This window comes from Vespula pensylvanica, chromosome 13 (genome assembly GCF_014466175.1).
Source record: "Vespula pensylvanica isolate Volc-1 chromosome 13, ASM1446617v1, whole genome shotgun sequence".
NCBI lineage: Eukaryota > Metazoa > Arthropoda > Insecta > Hymenoptera > Vespidae > Vespula > Vespula pensylvanica.
This window is the reverse complement of record NC_057697.1, coordinates 1,146,819-1,164,026: the sequence shown is the minus strand read 5'-3', so window position 1 is coordinate 1,164,026 and position 17,208 is coordinate 1,146,819. Positions and strand designations below refer to the sequence as shown.

The 17,208-nt window shown below is 27.4% G+C and overlaps 2 protein-coding genes across 33 annotated transcripts in view; both read right to left on the bottom strand.

The window, feature by feature from the left end:
• The window catches only part of LOC122633700 (longitudinals lacking protein, isoforms A/B/D/L), a 268,756-nt gene that overhangs the window by 177,671 nt on the left and 73,877 nt on the right, over positions 1-17,208 (bottom strand). Inside the window, exons 7-9 of one of the 32 annotated variants that reach the window (XM_043821982.1) lie at positions 10,170-10,430; positions 9,304-9,390; positions 8,361-8,377 (exon numbers count right to left, since the gene is read on the bottom strand). The exons of 27 other annotated variants lie outside the window; for them this stretch is intronic. In XM_043821982.1, the coding sequence (XP_043677917.1) occupies positions 8,376-8,377; positions 9,304-9,390; positions 10,170-10,430 (350 nt within the window). In that variant the 3' untranslated portion in view covers positions 8,361-8,375. Of the gene's footprint in view, positions 1-5,123; positions 5,427-6,199; positions 6,290-8,360; positions 8,378-8,493; positions 9,391-10,169; positions 10,431-11,792; positions 11,955-17,208 lie in introns of those variants that run through there. 4 more of the 32 variants (XM_043821975.1, XM_043821951.1, XM_043821956.1 and 1 more) reach the window with 4 other exon arrangements.
• On the bottom strand, positions 14,690-15,328 carry LOC122633712 (longitudinals lacking protein, isoforms A/B/D/L-like). Its single transcript, XM_043822004.1, has 2 exons — positions 15,198-15,328; positions 14,690-15,037 (listed from the first exon to the last, which is right to left on the bottom strand). Exons 1-2 carry the CDS (start codon positions 15,256-15,258, stop codon positions 14,757-14,759), a joined length of 342 nt encoding a protein of 113 aa, XP_043677939.1. The 5' UTR covers positions 15,259-15,328; the 3' UTR covers positions 14,690-14,756.

Sequence of the window (17,208 nt, the reverse complement as noted above, 5' to 3'; positions counted from 1 at the left end):
CAATAAGGACATTGAAATCTTGGTGCTTGACCGCATTCGTACTTCAAGTGTCTATTCAAATCACATTTCTTAACAAAAGTACTTAAACATTTTGGACATGGAAACTTTATCCTTTTAGTATCGGTGTCATACATTAGTGTCATTGACTCCTGGTCATCTTGTACCTCTGGAAAATAAAAAGAAACAAAGTCATTAAAATTGGAAATAAAAACAGAAAGAAATAAAACGATTTTAAATCGCAGCTTTCTGCGATTCTAAAGGATCAACGAAAGTAAAGATTTTCTTTCTTGATCCTCCTGTAAAGTAAAAAAGGATATTTATTTGTTCACATTAATATAAAAACAGAGAGAGAGAGAGAGAGAGATCTTTGATCAAAATTCACAAAATCTGAAACGATAACTTAATCAAAATAAAAAAAAAAAAAAAGAAAGAAAGAAAGAAAGGTACAAAAAATATATTTAAGTCATATGGATTTGTCACTTATCTTATCACGTACGTATTAAAAATTATAGATAAGGGTACATTTATTTATAAATAATTAAGTCTATATAAAAAAACTTTGCATTGTATATAACTTAAATAAATCAATATGCGTTAACGAATAACGAGCGTAATTTAACGTGTGTTGAAATAATTTTGAAAGAAAAGAAAAGAAAATATTATAATAATCGGATATAAATTTTGAAAAAGTGATTGAAAAAAGAGAAAGAAATTTTTGCTAAAAGGATGAAAAAAGAATGCATCGAGATTTTCAGACTTAAATTATTGATAAAGCCTGTAAATAGAGATCTCAGTTTACTTGTGTATGCTTCGATAATATGATAATAAATGTTATTTAACGCGATAACAGAAATCTTGGTGGCCGACTGTACTCCGTATTTCAAGTGTCTTGATTTATTATAGACAATTTGAAACATGGACTGTTTCGTTAAACAATCGGTGCTATAGATGTCTGACTCTCGAATCATGGTATATTAATCTGAAAAGAAAAAGAAAAATAAGTTATTGCTTTTAGACTTGAGGAAGACTAGGAAGGAGATGGGTAAGAAGAAGAAAAAAAAAACCAAGGAAATTTACGATAATCGATTATCACAACGATTTTAAATAAGTATCGATCCTGATGGATCGGATCGAGCGAAAATAAAGATTTTCTTTTTTGATCACCCTATGTAAGGTGAAAACATATTTATTTTTTTTTCTTTTTTACCACAGAAAGACTTCTAACCAGAGATTTATGATGAAACTAACAATGTCTGAGAAATAACATGCGATTAAATACGTATATACATATATGTGTATATATATATATGTATGTAAGATTGCATTTATTTATAAATGATCGAGTATTTATAAGCTTTCGCATTGTGCTTTTATGAAATAAATTCCTATAAGTAAATGAATAATGATTGTAGTTTAATATGTGTCGAAGAAATTTTGATGATAAGAATGTATATATATATATATATATAAATAAAAGAAATAAAAAAATTAAAATAATGAGAATAATAAAACTAGTAATAATAATAAAAATAATAATAGTAACAATAATAATAATAATATCTTATGATCGCGTATAAATTTTGAAAGAAATAGAGACTGAGAATACATATGAAAAAACAAACAAAAAGAATAGAAAAAAATGAAAATAATAAATAAAAAAAAAAAAAAAGTAAATAAAAGAAGATGCATCCTCAAGGTTTGTTCAAACAATTCATGAAAACGTCGACCGTAAAGACCTCATGTTTCTTGTGTATGTTTCGTATGTGTCTATAGACGTGGCTTCGAATCTTAGTGCGATGACTGCAATAAGGACACTGGAATCTTGGTGTTTGACCGCATTGGTAATTCAAGTGTCTACTCAGACCACGTTTATGAACGAACGCATTTGCACAGTGTGGACATTGAAAACTTTTCCTCATTGCACTCGTACCATTTTTCCATTTGACCTTTTGCTCCTGGACATGGTATATCTCTGAAAACAAGAAGAAAGCAAGTCATTGATTTTAAACATTTAGAATGAGAACAAATAACTTTAAGATAATTGCTTATCTTATGATTAAACGTTTTTCTATTCTTTCTCTCTTTCTTTTTCTTTCCTAAACAGCATTTCTTTCTGTATCGAAGAATCGACCGAACGAAGATTTTCTATCGATCGATATTCCTGCGAAGTATAAACAAAATTTTATTTATTTGTTTTGTTCAATTTCTTTCTTGTTTTTTTCCCTTCTCATCCCTTTTCTTAATTCGAATCGTACTAATTAATGTAGGGAAGGGAAGTGTTTAACACTAGAAATCATTGATCACGATTTGTACAATGTAATTCGTATTTTATGATCAAGCTTTTAATTGATATTGGATAGGATCAATAAATGTTTGTAATTTGTATCGGATCGTAAAGTGTAATTCGATTGGACAAATCGTGATTTTTGCAGTTTGTCGCTGGAAGGTACTGACTAAGTTAAGGTATTAGTTTGGTAAAGATATTAGTAATAATTGTTGAGAATTAACGTAAAAGAGGAACGGCTAATTCTTATTAATACCTTTAACCCTTAACCCTTAAACTACAGAAAAAAAAATATATATATATGTATATTACGTCGTTCAAAAAATTCATTGTCGTTTCTTCGTATATGCATCGATACGTATATGAAAAAGTATTAAAGCTGTTTTATAATACATAATAAATGTTTATTTTTCTAATTTAATTATTCCCATCCAGTTCTTTTTTGTCTCACTCGAAGACAAATCGAACGCGAACTTTAAGGGCAATCCAAAACCGATAATAACGATGGAGTTTCTAATTGATCTTTTTTCTTAGACATATAAAAAAAAAATATATATATATATATCAATATAATAATAATAATGATGATGATATTTGGGGTTTCTCTTTATTCCGCAATTAATTACAAATTAACAGCAATAGAAATAAAGATAAAGAGAAAGAAAAAAATCAACATAAAATTTAATATAAATTAACATTAAATATCGGTAGATGAAGATTTTTAAAGGAAACATTGAGACGCTAGATCAAACAATTCGATCAAAAGCTAGATCAAACGCATCGAACCACGTCAAACTTATTTTTTCTATTTTATACGTGATTAGGTAGATACTTAGAACGTGAACAGTAATAACATTGAAATTTTGGTGTTTGACCGCATGCGAACTTCAAAAGCATAGTCAGGCTAAGCTTTTGTTCGAACAAAACATTTGGACAATTTCAACATGGGAACATTATTCCCTTAACGATCACGAATTCTCCTTATGATTTTTGAGATCCCCATAGACGACGTAATTCTGGAAACAAAAATAATTCAGATCAATGATTATTATTGGTCATATTGTAGAAATGAGGGAAAAGAGAGAGAGAGAGAGAGAGAGAGATAGGAAGATAGAAAAAAAAAAGAAACAAAAAAAAATCCTTCTGTAAATGTAGAAAAAATGTTATTTCTTCTTTTTTCTTTCTTTCTTTTCTTTTCTTTTTTTTTTCAGGATATACTTCAACGATTAAACAGTAACGATGGTATCATCTCCGATCGATACTCTCAATTATTGAAAATTAATGTAACTGGAACATATAAGCGCACAGTGATAAATTAAATTCCCATTAATATTCAACAGTTTAGTTATAGAAAGTATATATTTACATTATCCGGAATGTTCGTGATAATATTACGTTGGTACCAAAATACATATGATATATACAAAATTACATTTATTCATAAACGAACGATTGAAAATATTTTTTTATTTTCTTTTTCTGTGACTCTGGCTGTTCACGCAGCTTTTCTATAAACAAAATAAATGCAATCCATTCAGATTCGATATTTAACGATAACAATTAAATCATCGATAACTCTTCAAGAGGATTAAACGATTCTAAATTCTATTTATGAGATTCTACTGATGGATCGATCAAAATAATTCATTCATTTGTCTTTTGATCGATTACAGTGCAAATTAATTGGTAAAACATTCGTGTTTCTAAGATTGTTTCTCTCTTTCTCTCTCTCCCTCTCTCTCTCTCTCTCTCTCTCTCTCTCTCTCTTTCTCTCTCTTTTTTTTTATCAATCAAAAATTTCGATAATATTAATTTGCAACAATAAGATCTTCGATCGAATCTATTTAATTATCGAGAATTGTCATTTGCTGAAACATGATGAAATAGTAACTAATTACTTCTAATTTTTAATATTATTGAAAAGATCGATTAATTGTAATATTATATATTGTAAACAAAAGGTCAATGCTCACTGTTCTTCGTTATCTTTGATTTCATGTATAATTTGTGTGAATTGAATTACTATGACACGATGAAGCCCAGATAATGAAGACAAATAAAAAAAGAAAAAGAAAAGAGGCCAAGTGCAACACTTTTTAAATATTCTGTAATCGTACCAATAATGAGAACAGAAATATTATCTATGTACAAAAATGAAAAAAGAAGAGAGAGAGAGAAAGAGAGAGAGAGAGAGAGAGAGAGAGAGAGAGAGAGAGAGAGAGAGACAGAGGAAAAGAGAGAAAAAGATTGCAGATATTTTTATTGCATATTGATTTCCAAAAAGATTAAAAAAAGGAAAAAAGACCTGTTGTCATTCATGTACAAAATTTTTGTTAAAACGATCGTCGCTTTATATCACCTAATTTGTAGTATTTTCAAATATTTACACGTCTCCTTTCCATTTTTTCATATGACAAAAATAAATAACTTTGTTATGTATCAAAACTCTTACGCATTACATTAGCTTAATTAAAATGTTGAATAGTATATATACATACATTTTTACATACATACATACATACATACATATATATATATATATATATATATATATATATATATATATATATATATAAATAGCTTAACGTAGTTGGTCGTTAAAAGTGTTTAAAAAAAAAGAAATAACAAAAAATTAAAGGAAGAAAAAAATGTGTAAAAAAAAATAAAATAAAAAGGTAATAAAAAAAAAATATTAATAGTAACGATAACAATCCAGTATAAATTATTGGTGGATGGGGTTGCAGGATAGTGAGAGGGGGAAAGAAAGGAAATAATAATAAAAAAAAAAAAAAAATTAGAAGAAAAAGAAAAAGAAGATAAGAAAATAAATTTTCACAAATTGGAAGAAAAAATATGTATCGTCCTCAAGGTTTAAATACACAATTATTGACAATATCGATCGCATAGACATCATGGGTCTTGTGCAATTTTCGTACGTGGCTATAGACGTTGCATCTTCGTTTGCTCCGATAAATGCAATAAGGACACTGAAATCTTGGTGCTTGACCGCATTCGTACTTCAAGTGTCTAGATAGACAATGTTCATAAACGAAAGCACTTGGACAGTTTGGACACTGAATCTTCTTTCTCTCGTCATTCGCACGTGTCCGACATTTATTTGTGTTCTGGGCTTGATGTACTTCTGGAAACAGAAACAAAAAAATAGCAAGTCATTTAAAAGATTACAAATTTGCGGACGAATATGTTCTAAACGCGCCTGTTGAACTTTATATAGAAAAAAAAAAAAAGAAAAGAAAAGAAAAGAAAGAAAGAAAGAAAGAAAGAAAGAAAGAAAGAAAGAAAGAAAAATTGTAAACGTCTAAACGCCTTCTCGTTTCTCTCTTCTCGTTTTTCTTTTCATTAAAAGTAAAATAAAATAATAAAGATAAAATAAATGAAAACAATAAGAATAATTATAGTAATAATAATACTGTTATTTGTCAATGATAAATAATTCATCATTTAATATAACGTGGACGAACATTTAAAAAAATATAATAACAAAATAATAGTAACAACAACAATAACAACAACGACAACGACAACAATAACAACAACAGTAATAACAACAACAAGAATAATAATAATTTTAATGATAAAAATAATCGATCATAAATTTTTTTCCTTTGAAATAAGAAAAATAGAAGTAAAAAGAAACATATTTTTATTTTACAAGTTGGAAGGAATAAAGTATGTCTTAAAATTTTCTACACGCGATTAATAATAACGTCGTCCATCGCATATATATATATATATATATATATATATATATATATATATCACACGTTTCTTATCAATTTGTTGGACATGTCTGTATTCTTTATTTCAACAATGACAATACTGAATTTTTTAATGCGGTCTAACTACAATTGCAACTAAAGTCCTTATTCAAATCATATTTATAACCGAACGTACTTGGACACTTTGGACACCGAAATTCTTTCTTCCAACCACCACTGCTACATTTCATGTCGACCTTTGACTCCTCCTGGACATTTTGTATTTCTGAAAAACAAAAAAAAAAGCAAATCATTGTGATTGAGAAATATAAAAAAAAAAAAATTTACAAATAATTGACTTGGGATGATTAAAGCTTTTTTTTTTAGCTGTCTTTTATTTGAGCTGTCTTTTCTTTTTTCTTCTTTTCTTTTTCTTTTCCTTTTTTTTTCCTTTCTTTTTTTCATTATTCTCAAAGATCAAATCACAGAAAGAATTTCTTTGATCGATCTTCTTGCAAAAGTAGAAACATTTTTAATTCTATTGCATATCGGGCATAGATTTCAACGATTAAAAATGTAACAAACGGGTTCTTCGATAAAACCCTGTGATCGAATAAATAGATGAATAAATAAATAAATAAATAAATAAATAAATAAATAAATAAATAAATAAATAAATAAGTAAGTAAGTAAGTAAGTGACTAAGTAAGTAAGTAAGTAAGTAAGTAAGTGAGTGAGTAAGTAAGTAAGTAAGTAAATACAAATACTTAACTCGACTGATAGTTAATCGTTTAGCTACAGAGAATATATTCGATTATTCGGAAAGTTCATTCCAATATATTACATATATGCGTGTATATGTATATATATATGTGTGTGTATGTGTGTGAAAGAATACATCGATTTATACATAATTAAGTCTTTATAAATATTACATTTCACCTAACTTAAATAAACAAATATAAGTAAATGAATAATATTCGTAGTTTAATATACTGCGTCGAGAAAATTTTGAAAATAAAAAAATGCATGAAGAAGTATAGTAATAATATTAATAATAAAAACTATAATAAACGGGTATAAATTTTTAGTAACAGAGAGAGAGAGAGAGAGAGAGAGAGAGAGAGAGAGAGAGAGAGAGAGAGAAAGAGAGAAGAAAATTTCTTACAAGTTAAAAAAAGAAAAAACGTGTCCTTATAATTTGCACACAGGGTTACTAATTACAATTGCACTCCTAACTCAATTGCATATTCAGATTATACGTATAACCGAAAAATACATGGACATTTTGAACACCGAAAATTTTTCTTTCTACCATTCGCATATTTTCTATTGACCTTTGACTCCTGGAAACAAAAAAAAAGCAACTCATTCAGATTTGATATTGAGAGAAGGAAAAAGAAAAGAAACAAAAGAAATTTACGATAACTGATTGGAATGATTAAATCATTGCAAAATTGTTGTATTTTTTTGCAATCAATCCAAAAGAAAATAAAGAAAAAAAGAAACTATAAAAAACAAAATCTCTTTGGGTTAACATTCGTAAAAAAAACTTTTTTTTATTTCTGCGTCATTGGCAAAAATTGCAACGACTAACGGGTGACAATAGATCCTCGAAAAAATGTTCCAAAGAAATCAGAAAATCCGTCAGAACTATAACTTCTCATCGATACTTAATCGTTCATTTATAAAAAATATATTCTATTATCCGTTAAGTTGATTAACTTATTACATATGTATTAACGTAAGAGTACATTGTTTTATAAATTTTATATGTTACATTTCTTAAATAATTGCAATCGAACAATTTAACGTTTAATAGTTTAACATGATCCGAAGAATTTTTCAAAGAGAAACAATAGGGAAGTATTAATAATAATATTAATAATAATATTAATTACCAATAATTAAATAATTATTAATAATTAATAATAACAATAAGTAAGAAGAACGATATATATAGTAATCGAGTAAAAATTAAAAGAAAAAAAAAAAGAGAGAAAGAAAGAAAGAAAGAAAGAAAGAAAGAAAGAAAGAAAGAAAGAAAGAAAGAGAAAAAATAGAAATTAAAAGGAAAAAAAATAAGAACGTGTCGGTCAAGGTTTATACACGCGATAACTGATAACGTCTACCGCATAAACATCACGTTTCTTGTGCTTGTTTCTAACGTGACTATAAACGTTATGTCGTTGCTTAGTTCGATAACGGCAATGAGGACATTGAAATCTTGGTGCCTGGCCGCATTCGTAACTCAAGTGTCTATTCAAATCATGTTTGTAACCAAAAGTACTTGGACACTTTGGACACAGAAACTTTTTTCTGCAACAACTCGTGTATATCCCATGGTCCATTGACTCTTTGCCATCCTGTTCCTCTGAAAACAATAAGAAAGTAACTCGTTGAGATTGATATTTTAAAAAGACAAAATAAAAACAGAGAATGACAAATTTAGGATAATTGTTTAGAACGATTAGAACCGTTTCCAAGCTATTGTTTATTTTCTTTTTCTCTTTTATTTTCTTTCTTTTTTCCCTTTTAACAATTCTCAAAGATCAAGCTTATATAATCCCTAATAATTTATTTCTATCTCATCGAGAAGGATTTCAATAATGATCGACGTATGACAAAAGATATTTTTCGAAGGATCGTAAATAATTTGCGATAAAATATGATTCGGATACATGAACACGAATAATTAACCCATTGATAGTTATTTCATTATTAAGGTATATAAAATATATTACGTTATATCCATTAGTTCGATCCCTTAATTAATTAGAACGTACATGTAAAATAACATTTTATTTATAAATAATTGTCATATGTGAATACAATTATATTTTCCTATGCAATCATAATTGATCTAAACAAAAGCAAATAGCGTAATGTTTCCTGATTTACTACGTTTCCTTGAAGAATTGAAAAAACGAAAAAGATAAAGACAAGCAAAGGAAATAGATAAATAATAATTATCACAATAATAATTATAATTATGAGAATAATAACAACATCTATTGGTTATCGTTTGATACGAAAAAAAAAAAAAAAAAAAAAAAAAAATTATATAAACTTTTTACGAGTTTAAAACAAAAAATAAAAGAATAAAAATTTATCTTTAAGGTCTGTACACACGACTAGTGATAATGTCGAACGTATAGACCTCAGTCTTTTTGTGTACGTTTCTAATGTGTTTATAAACGCCTTGTCGTTGTTTAGTGAGATATTTGCAATAAGGGCATTGAAATCTTGGTGCCTGACCGCATTCATACACCAAGTGTCTAGTAAGATCTTGTTTATTACAGAATACTCTTGAACACTGTGAACACCGAAACCGTTCACCCTTAGCATATTTCCTCTTGGCCTTTGACTCTTCGGCATTGTGTATTTCTGAAAATAAAAAAAAAAATAGATCATTGAGATTGGCATTGATAAAGACAAAAAAAAAACAATTTACAAAAAGAGAACCGTTTACGAAGATTTGAACAAAAAAAGTTCTTTTCAATTTCTTTTCTTTTCTCTTTCTTTTTCTTTCTCCGCGACTCTCTTAAAGATTCAAGCAAATAAAAAAAAGATAAATATATATATATATATATATATATATATATATATCTTCGATCGATCTTGTTGCTTAGTAAAAAAGAAAAAAAAAGAAACTTCTGTTCATTTCTATTTCCTCGACGAAGATTTCAACGATTAACGCGTAACGAATTATCCTTTGGATCGATTTTAAGAAAATCTGACCGATAACGTATGATCGATAATTAATCGTTTGTCCAGAGATGAAATCGTCTTATTCGGGAAAAAGTTCAATCAGGTTTGTTTATAAATGATTAAGTCTTTACATATTTGATATCGTGTTAATGTTGAAAACTGTCAAAGAGAAGTAAGTATGAAAGAAAAGAAAAAAGATGAATAAATAAACAAGATAAGCAGGAAGAAAGAGGATCGAGAAAAACAGTAACTAATAATCGGGTTATATAAATTTGGAGCAAAAGAAAAAAAGAAAAAAAGAAAAAGAAAGAACAGAGTGGACAAGAGAAATAGAGAAAAGACAGCAAAGACGAAAGAAAAGGAGGAAGAAAAAAAAAATTAAAAACAGCGAGAGAAAAGAAACAAATTTTCACAAGTTGGAAGAAAAAAATGTGTCCTCAAGATTTTGTACATACTATTATCGATAATGTCTATAGTATAGACCTCACTTTTCTTGTGTACGCTTCGAACGTGGCTATAGGCATTTTGTCGTTGTTTAGCGCGATAACTGCAATAAGGACACTGAAATCTTGGTGCCTGACCGCATTCATACTTCAAGTGTCTATCCAAATCATGCCTCTTAACGAAAGTACTTAGACATTTTGGACATGGATACTTTTTCATTTTAACATTCATGAAAGAACTTAGGGTCTTTGTCTCCTGATCATGTTTCACTTCTGAAAACAAAAAGAAAGAAACATTGAGATTGACATTTGGATTAAAAATCAAAGGAACTTTAAGATAATCGTTTTATGATTTCTTTAACCATATTTAAACATTTCGCGGTTCTAAAGGGATCAAAAAAAAAAAAAAAAAAGGAATCAAAAAAAAGAAGGAAATACTTTTCTTTCTTTTTCTTTTTTCTTTTTTCTTTTTTTTTTTTTTGGTTGTTGATCCATCTCCCTTTCCGCCGAGATTTTCAACGATTATCGTGCAAGTAGGAGAATCTTCGATCAAAATCACATAATCTGAGAATTACCATAGCTGGAAAATAAACAGAATGATTAATTTTTGGTGCAGCATATATATGTATATATCTAACGATTAGACACATATTGTATTGTCAAAAAAGTTGCTATTATGTTAATGAAAAATACATATATACATGTTTGTATATACATATATATATATATATAAATATTTCTATATATTTATATATAGAAAAGGTGCATTTAATCGTAATTGTTTAAATCATTATGAATATTTATTTTTCTTTTCACAACAGGGTCCCATCATTTATTAGGAAACAAGGAGACAAAACAATCTCGAGGAATCCTCTTTTTTCTTATATAATATATAACCCATTTTATTAAATAGTATTATAATAGAATACGTACAGTCTTGAGATATATTTACTTGGTAATGCAATTAATAATACATTCTTACTTACATTGGAATATAAATTGATTGAACGATTTTTTAAAAAGAATCTTTTAAAACACCAGGATAAGTTAGAAAAAGAAGTTCTGACGAACTTATAAAAAATAAATAAATAAATAAATAAATTACACAATCTTAACAATTCGTCATTAGGATATATACATTATTGAATCATCAATGTTTTAAACCATCTTATATTTATTTTTCGATGACTAGATTAAAACGCGAAACTTTACATTTCACATGACTCAAATGTCCAATTTTTATATATTACCCTATTACTTATATATTACAGGAGAAGAAAAAAAAAGAAAAAAAAAAAGAAAAAGAAAAAACACAGTTTAAGAACAATGGTTTCTTTTGAAAAAAATCATAAATATGTACAATTATTAATTACATGAACTATTCATGATAATGACAGAAGTTATAAACCTTCAAAAATTTTGAAAAAAAAAATACGAATAAGAGGAAGAAGATATTATAAATTTCACGAAAAGAACCGAATTTTCACAGGTTGTAATGGAAGAGAGAAAAAATGTTTTCTCAAGGTCTGTACGCATCCTTCTTGACAATGTCCAATGCATAGACATCATATTTCTTGTGAATCTTTCTAACGTGTCTATAAACGGTACAACGTTGCTTAGAACGATACGTGCAATATGGACACTGAAATCTTGGTGCTTGACCGCATTCGTAATTCAAATGTGCAGTCAAAGAACCCTTTTGAACGAACGCACTTGGACATTTTGGACACTGAAACTTCTTTCCCTTAGGATTCCTGTAATTTCTACGTGTCGTTGACATCCGTGCACGGTATACTTCTGGAAATAAAAAAAAAACAGGTCATTGAGATTGACACATGAAAGAAGGAAGAAGGAGAAAGATGTCAGATTGGACGGAGAGGGAAATAAAAGAGAGAGAGAGAGAGAGAGAGAGAGAGAGAAAAAGTAAATACAGAATAGAAAAAAAAAAAAATTGAAAAAAAAAAGAAAAAAAAATTTTTTAACGATTAAAAATTATTTCAAAGAAGATTTTCACGACTACGAAATGATCGTTCAAAAAAATTAAAAGATTTTCTTTCTTGATCCTCCTGTAAAAAATGGAAAGATTTGTTAAGTTTTATCTTTCTTTTTTTCTTTTTTATTCTTTTCGCAGACATATATTGGGGAAAAAAAAAAAACAAACACAATGACAGATTCTTAACTAGAATAATTATGAATATATATTAGATGATAAATTCTATGATTATTTATAGATATATATTAGGTGATAAGTATCTAGTGATATTTGATACTTTAAATGCAGATATATTTTAATATATATGTATATATATATTATATATATTATATATATATATAAAATGGGAATTATAGTATATATAATTGGAACTATAAATATATTGAATGGTTAAAAAAAATAATGCTCACCGTTATATTTGACTTAATGCTTCTATAGCCGAAATATACTGCAAGATCACATAGTTTAGATAACGAAAGAACACAAAAATAAATAAATAAATAAATAAATAAATAAATAAACAAAAAGGAATAAATTAGCGCGAATAAAAAAAAAAGTAAAAAATTTGTATAGATGCCGAAGGAAAAAAATCTTATTATCGTTTCTTTATAAGCACACCATTTTCTCAAAACGAATCAAAAAAATGAATAAATAAATAAATAAATAAATAATAATAATTGTTGCTTATTTATCGAAAGATTAGATCGTACAACGACTTGAATAAATCGATAAAAATAAATTGCGATCAGACATAACTGATTCTTAAGGATTTGAAATAAAAAAAGAAAAATAAAAAAGCAAAATAAAATCTACGATGACGACGACAACAATAACAATAAAAAAAAAAAAAAATCGAAAAAAAATGAAGACAAATTTTTGAAGGCTTAGATTTTAGAAACGTTATAAATTCTGTTCGATTTGTATGCGAGACAACGTCGGTAAACCGAAAGTTTCCCGTGAATCTTTCGAATGTGTCGAACGTAGATCATTGTTTAGAACGATACGAATAATGTGAATATTGAAATCTTGTTGGTTGATTAGATTCGTAATTCTAATGTACGATCAAAGAACTCTTATTGACAGAGAGTTTGCACATTGAAACCTTTCTATCAATCGTGGTATTGCTATGTATCTTTGAGTTCTTGTTACGATGTACTTCCTCTGGAAATAAGAAAAAAATAAGTCATTAAGATCGATTATCGGATGAGGGACGAGGGGTGAAGAGAAACTAAAAAATTTTCAAAATGATTTGTGACGATATTACTAAACAATTTTAATGAATTATCAAGGATCGATAATCCATTAAAAATCGATCAATAAATGAAAAAGAAAAAAAAAGAGAAGAAAGAAATAATTCTCTGGATCATCCTCCTGCAAAGTAGAAACATTTTTATTATTTTTATTTTTTTCGCAGGAAATAAAATTAAAAGAAACGTACATAATGATTAAAATGCGGCTTAAAGAAATTAAACACAGAATGAAACGTTATCGACACGCTTATCGATCGTGATAAGCTAAAAAAGAATATATATATATATATATATATATATATATATATATATATATAGTTATCTATATAGGTAACAAAGTATATATACAAATGTACATTTATTTTATAATCGTTTGAATCAATTATAATTATTTATTTTTATTCTTGTCACGTTATAATTATTTCTATTACCGATCAGGAAACGAAGGGATCTCGAGGAATCCTTATATATTTTATTTTGTTTTTCTTTTCCTTTTTTTTTGTATCTTTTTTATTTATTCATTTATTTATTTATTTCTTATTTTGCTTTTTTTTCCTTTAGTACGACATAAAGTTCTTTTTTATTATCATCACAATATAATACGTACAGTCTTGAAACATTTCTATTTGGTACAGCAGTTAATATTGTTTCTTTTATCCTTGACATTGTTATTATGAATAAATTAAACGATTTTTAATAGAACTTGGATTAAAAAATAAAAATAAAAATAAAAAAAGAAAAGAAAAAAGGAAAAAGAAAACAAAAAAAAGGAAACAGAACGTAGTCGAATCTCTGTGGATTCTCTTGTATCTCGATGTGACGTTCGTTTATCACTTGCCAGGAAGCTATTTTCTAAACGTACATTTCTAATTATACATATTCGAACAATTTTGATATGGGAGATTCACTAAATGACAGTCATTAAAATATGTATCTTTAAATTAATACTCGAACATAGGAATCTGAGAACACAGAAAATTCAATTTTCTTCGCCATCGTACACGTTAAAAAAAAAAGAAAAAAGATATATCGTCGTGATAATTCTCTCTTTAATATATACACTTCCCTGTCATTTCTTTGTTCCTTTTTTCTTGTCTTTATTAACAATATTCAATCAGAATTATCAGTATAAAATTAGAAAAAAGTAATAATATATAAAAGAAAGAAATCTACAAAATGATTATCGAGCTAATCCGATTGTGTGAGAAGGATAAAAAAAAAGGAAGAAAAAACACACACGCGCAAGAAAAGAAACGAAAAATGACAGAGAGCATAAATTAGCGAAAGAAAAAGAAAAAGAAAAAGAAATTAAAAAGAGAAAAACGAAAAAATTATCCTACCCCATCCCTCCCCTTTTTAAGGTCTGTAATCACGATTCTTGATAACGTCCGTCGCATAGACCTCGCGTTTCTTATGACTCGTCCTGACGTGTCTGTAAACGTTACTACGTAACTTACAACGATACCAACAATACGGACACTTGAATCTTGGATATTGACCACAAGCATAAAGTAGATGCTTATTGAGACTGTTCTTTCGCTTGAACGTTCGATTGCATGTTGGACAAGGATGATAAGCACCAAGTTGTAGCGTTTGTCCGTACCGTGTATTACCATCGCTAACACCGATAACGTCATCTGTAAAAAATCCAAACAAAAAGATTTTCTCGCGTCAGTGATAAAGTCCCAAATGAGGAATAAATAAATTACGACGATCTTTCGAAACGTGCAATCCCAATTATCATCACCAAACGCGACTCGTCGAACTTTCGTATCTTGTTCCTAGCTCCTTTCTAACCTGGACTCCTTTCATTGCTGTCAGATCGATATACCCCAGTCGACAACTCCAAATTTTGCATAGCTTCTTTCTCTTTCTCTCTCTTTCCTTTTTTTTTTTTCTTTTTCAGTCTCTTTTTTATTCTATTTACATCGCTGATTTATCTTTCTTTTTCTTTTTCTTTACTTTCCTCTATTTTTCTTCTTAATTTTTCTAATTAAAAAAAAATATACATATATATATATATATATATATATATATATATATATATATGTATATATGTATATTTATAATCATTCGGGTGCTGGTTTATGAATTATTTCGAAGAAGGCAGATCCTAAAAAAGAAGGTCAATGAAAAATCTCCTGACAAATTTGAAATATTTTTGATGATTGTCGTTGATCGTGTCAACAAATATTTGAGAATATTGTATAAATTTATACAAAGGGTAGGACGGAGGGGAGGGGGTCATAAAAATAAAAATTATAAAGGATTTATGAAGTAAACGTAAAAGTGAAAGAAAAAGAAATGATTATCTTTTATTCGTAATCCAAAGAAATAAAAAGAAGAAAAATAAGAAGGAAAAGAAATAGTAGAAGAAAAAAAAGAAGTATAAGGAGAAAACAAATGGATATATATATATATATATATATATATATATATATATATATACACACACACACACATATATATATATACCGGATCAGAAAATTCTCAATTCACAGTTCGATGCAATGCGTATCAGCACACTTGTGTACTTCCCTTAGATGCCTGTAAACGTGACTTTTTCTTTTCGATCGATAATCGCACCGAGGACACTTGAATCTACGCTCTTGGCAACGATGATAATGTACGTGCCTCATCAAGTTGTTATAGCGAACAAAAACCCTACCACAGTTGTTCGGACACTTCTTCGCTTGTTTCAAGTAGAAATCTGAAAAAATAAAGAACAAATTTTGTTTTCAACCTCGAAATTATTATTTTTTATATCCAAAGAGTTTTTTTTTTCTTTTTTCTTTTTCATTTCTTCTTTCTTTTTCTTGTTTTTTTTCTCTTTTTTTTTTTTTTTTTTTTTTTAATAGAATAATTATTATGACGATCGATCAATATCGAAGATTCAATTTAGAAATAAAATAATATTGTTCCAAAAAAATAGATATAAAAAATATGAAAGAATGGAACAACGATCGATATAGAATCCTAAAAGAATCTAACATCACAATTAAAATACATGAAAAGGACATATATATGTATGTGTGTATAATATATATATATATATAACGTTTACATATATATGTACTTCCATTACTCAAAAAATTTATGATAATTTATTAAAACGACATTACGTTTAATACGAACGAAATAATGTAATATAAATAAAAGATTGCAATTGCAAAAAACGATTACATACATAGTTCTCTCTGATGAGATATAAATATATACAAGATGTTTCACGAATAAATAGGAAATATTTTATAGGGTTGACTTCAATATCAATTGGGATATTTTTTATTGTTTGGATCAATTTGAGTCACCCTTAAAATATTTCCCATTTATTCTGAAATATCTTATATATATCTACATATATATAAATAATTAATATATATATATATATTAATTTTTTATATTTATTTTCCTTATTCTATAATATTAAATAATTGTTAAATTGTCTTGTTAAATTGTTTAATTGTATGTTGGCCAATGTACAGAGGAACTTGTTGCACGAAAACGAGTAATTATTTTTTATTGTTGTTGTTTCGATAGATGCATTAAATGCATTCTTGTTACATTGCCGCCAATTTGTTATCCCCCATTGCATTATTGTCCAGGTACGTCGTGGAATTTTCTAAAAACAAAAAAGAACAAGAAAAAAAAGAACAAAATATATGTGTATGTGTGTATATATATATGATATGTATATGTACATCAAAAATATTTATAGCATGTATGTGTGTAATATTATATAAATTAATATGTATACACATGCAATTTGTGTCACGTCTCGTGTTTCTCATTTTCCATTTTTATGTTT

Bases quoted from the DNA above. Each gene is read 5' to 3' on its own strand.
- LOC122633712 (XM_043822004.1), bottom strand. From the start codon at position 15,258: ATGCAAAATTTGGAGTTGTCGACTGGGGTATATCGATCTGACAGCAAT. The intron at 15,038-15,197 runs GTTAGAAAGGAG...GATTTTTTACAG, and splicing joins CAGCAATGAAAGGAGTCCAG to ATGACGTTATCGGTGTTAGC.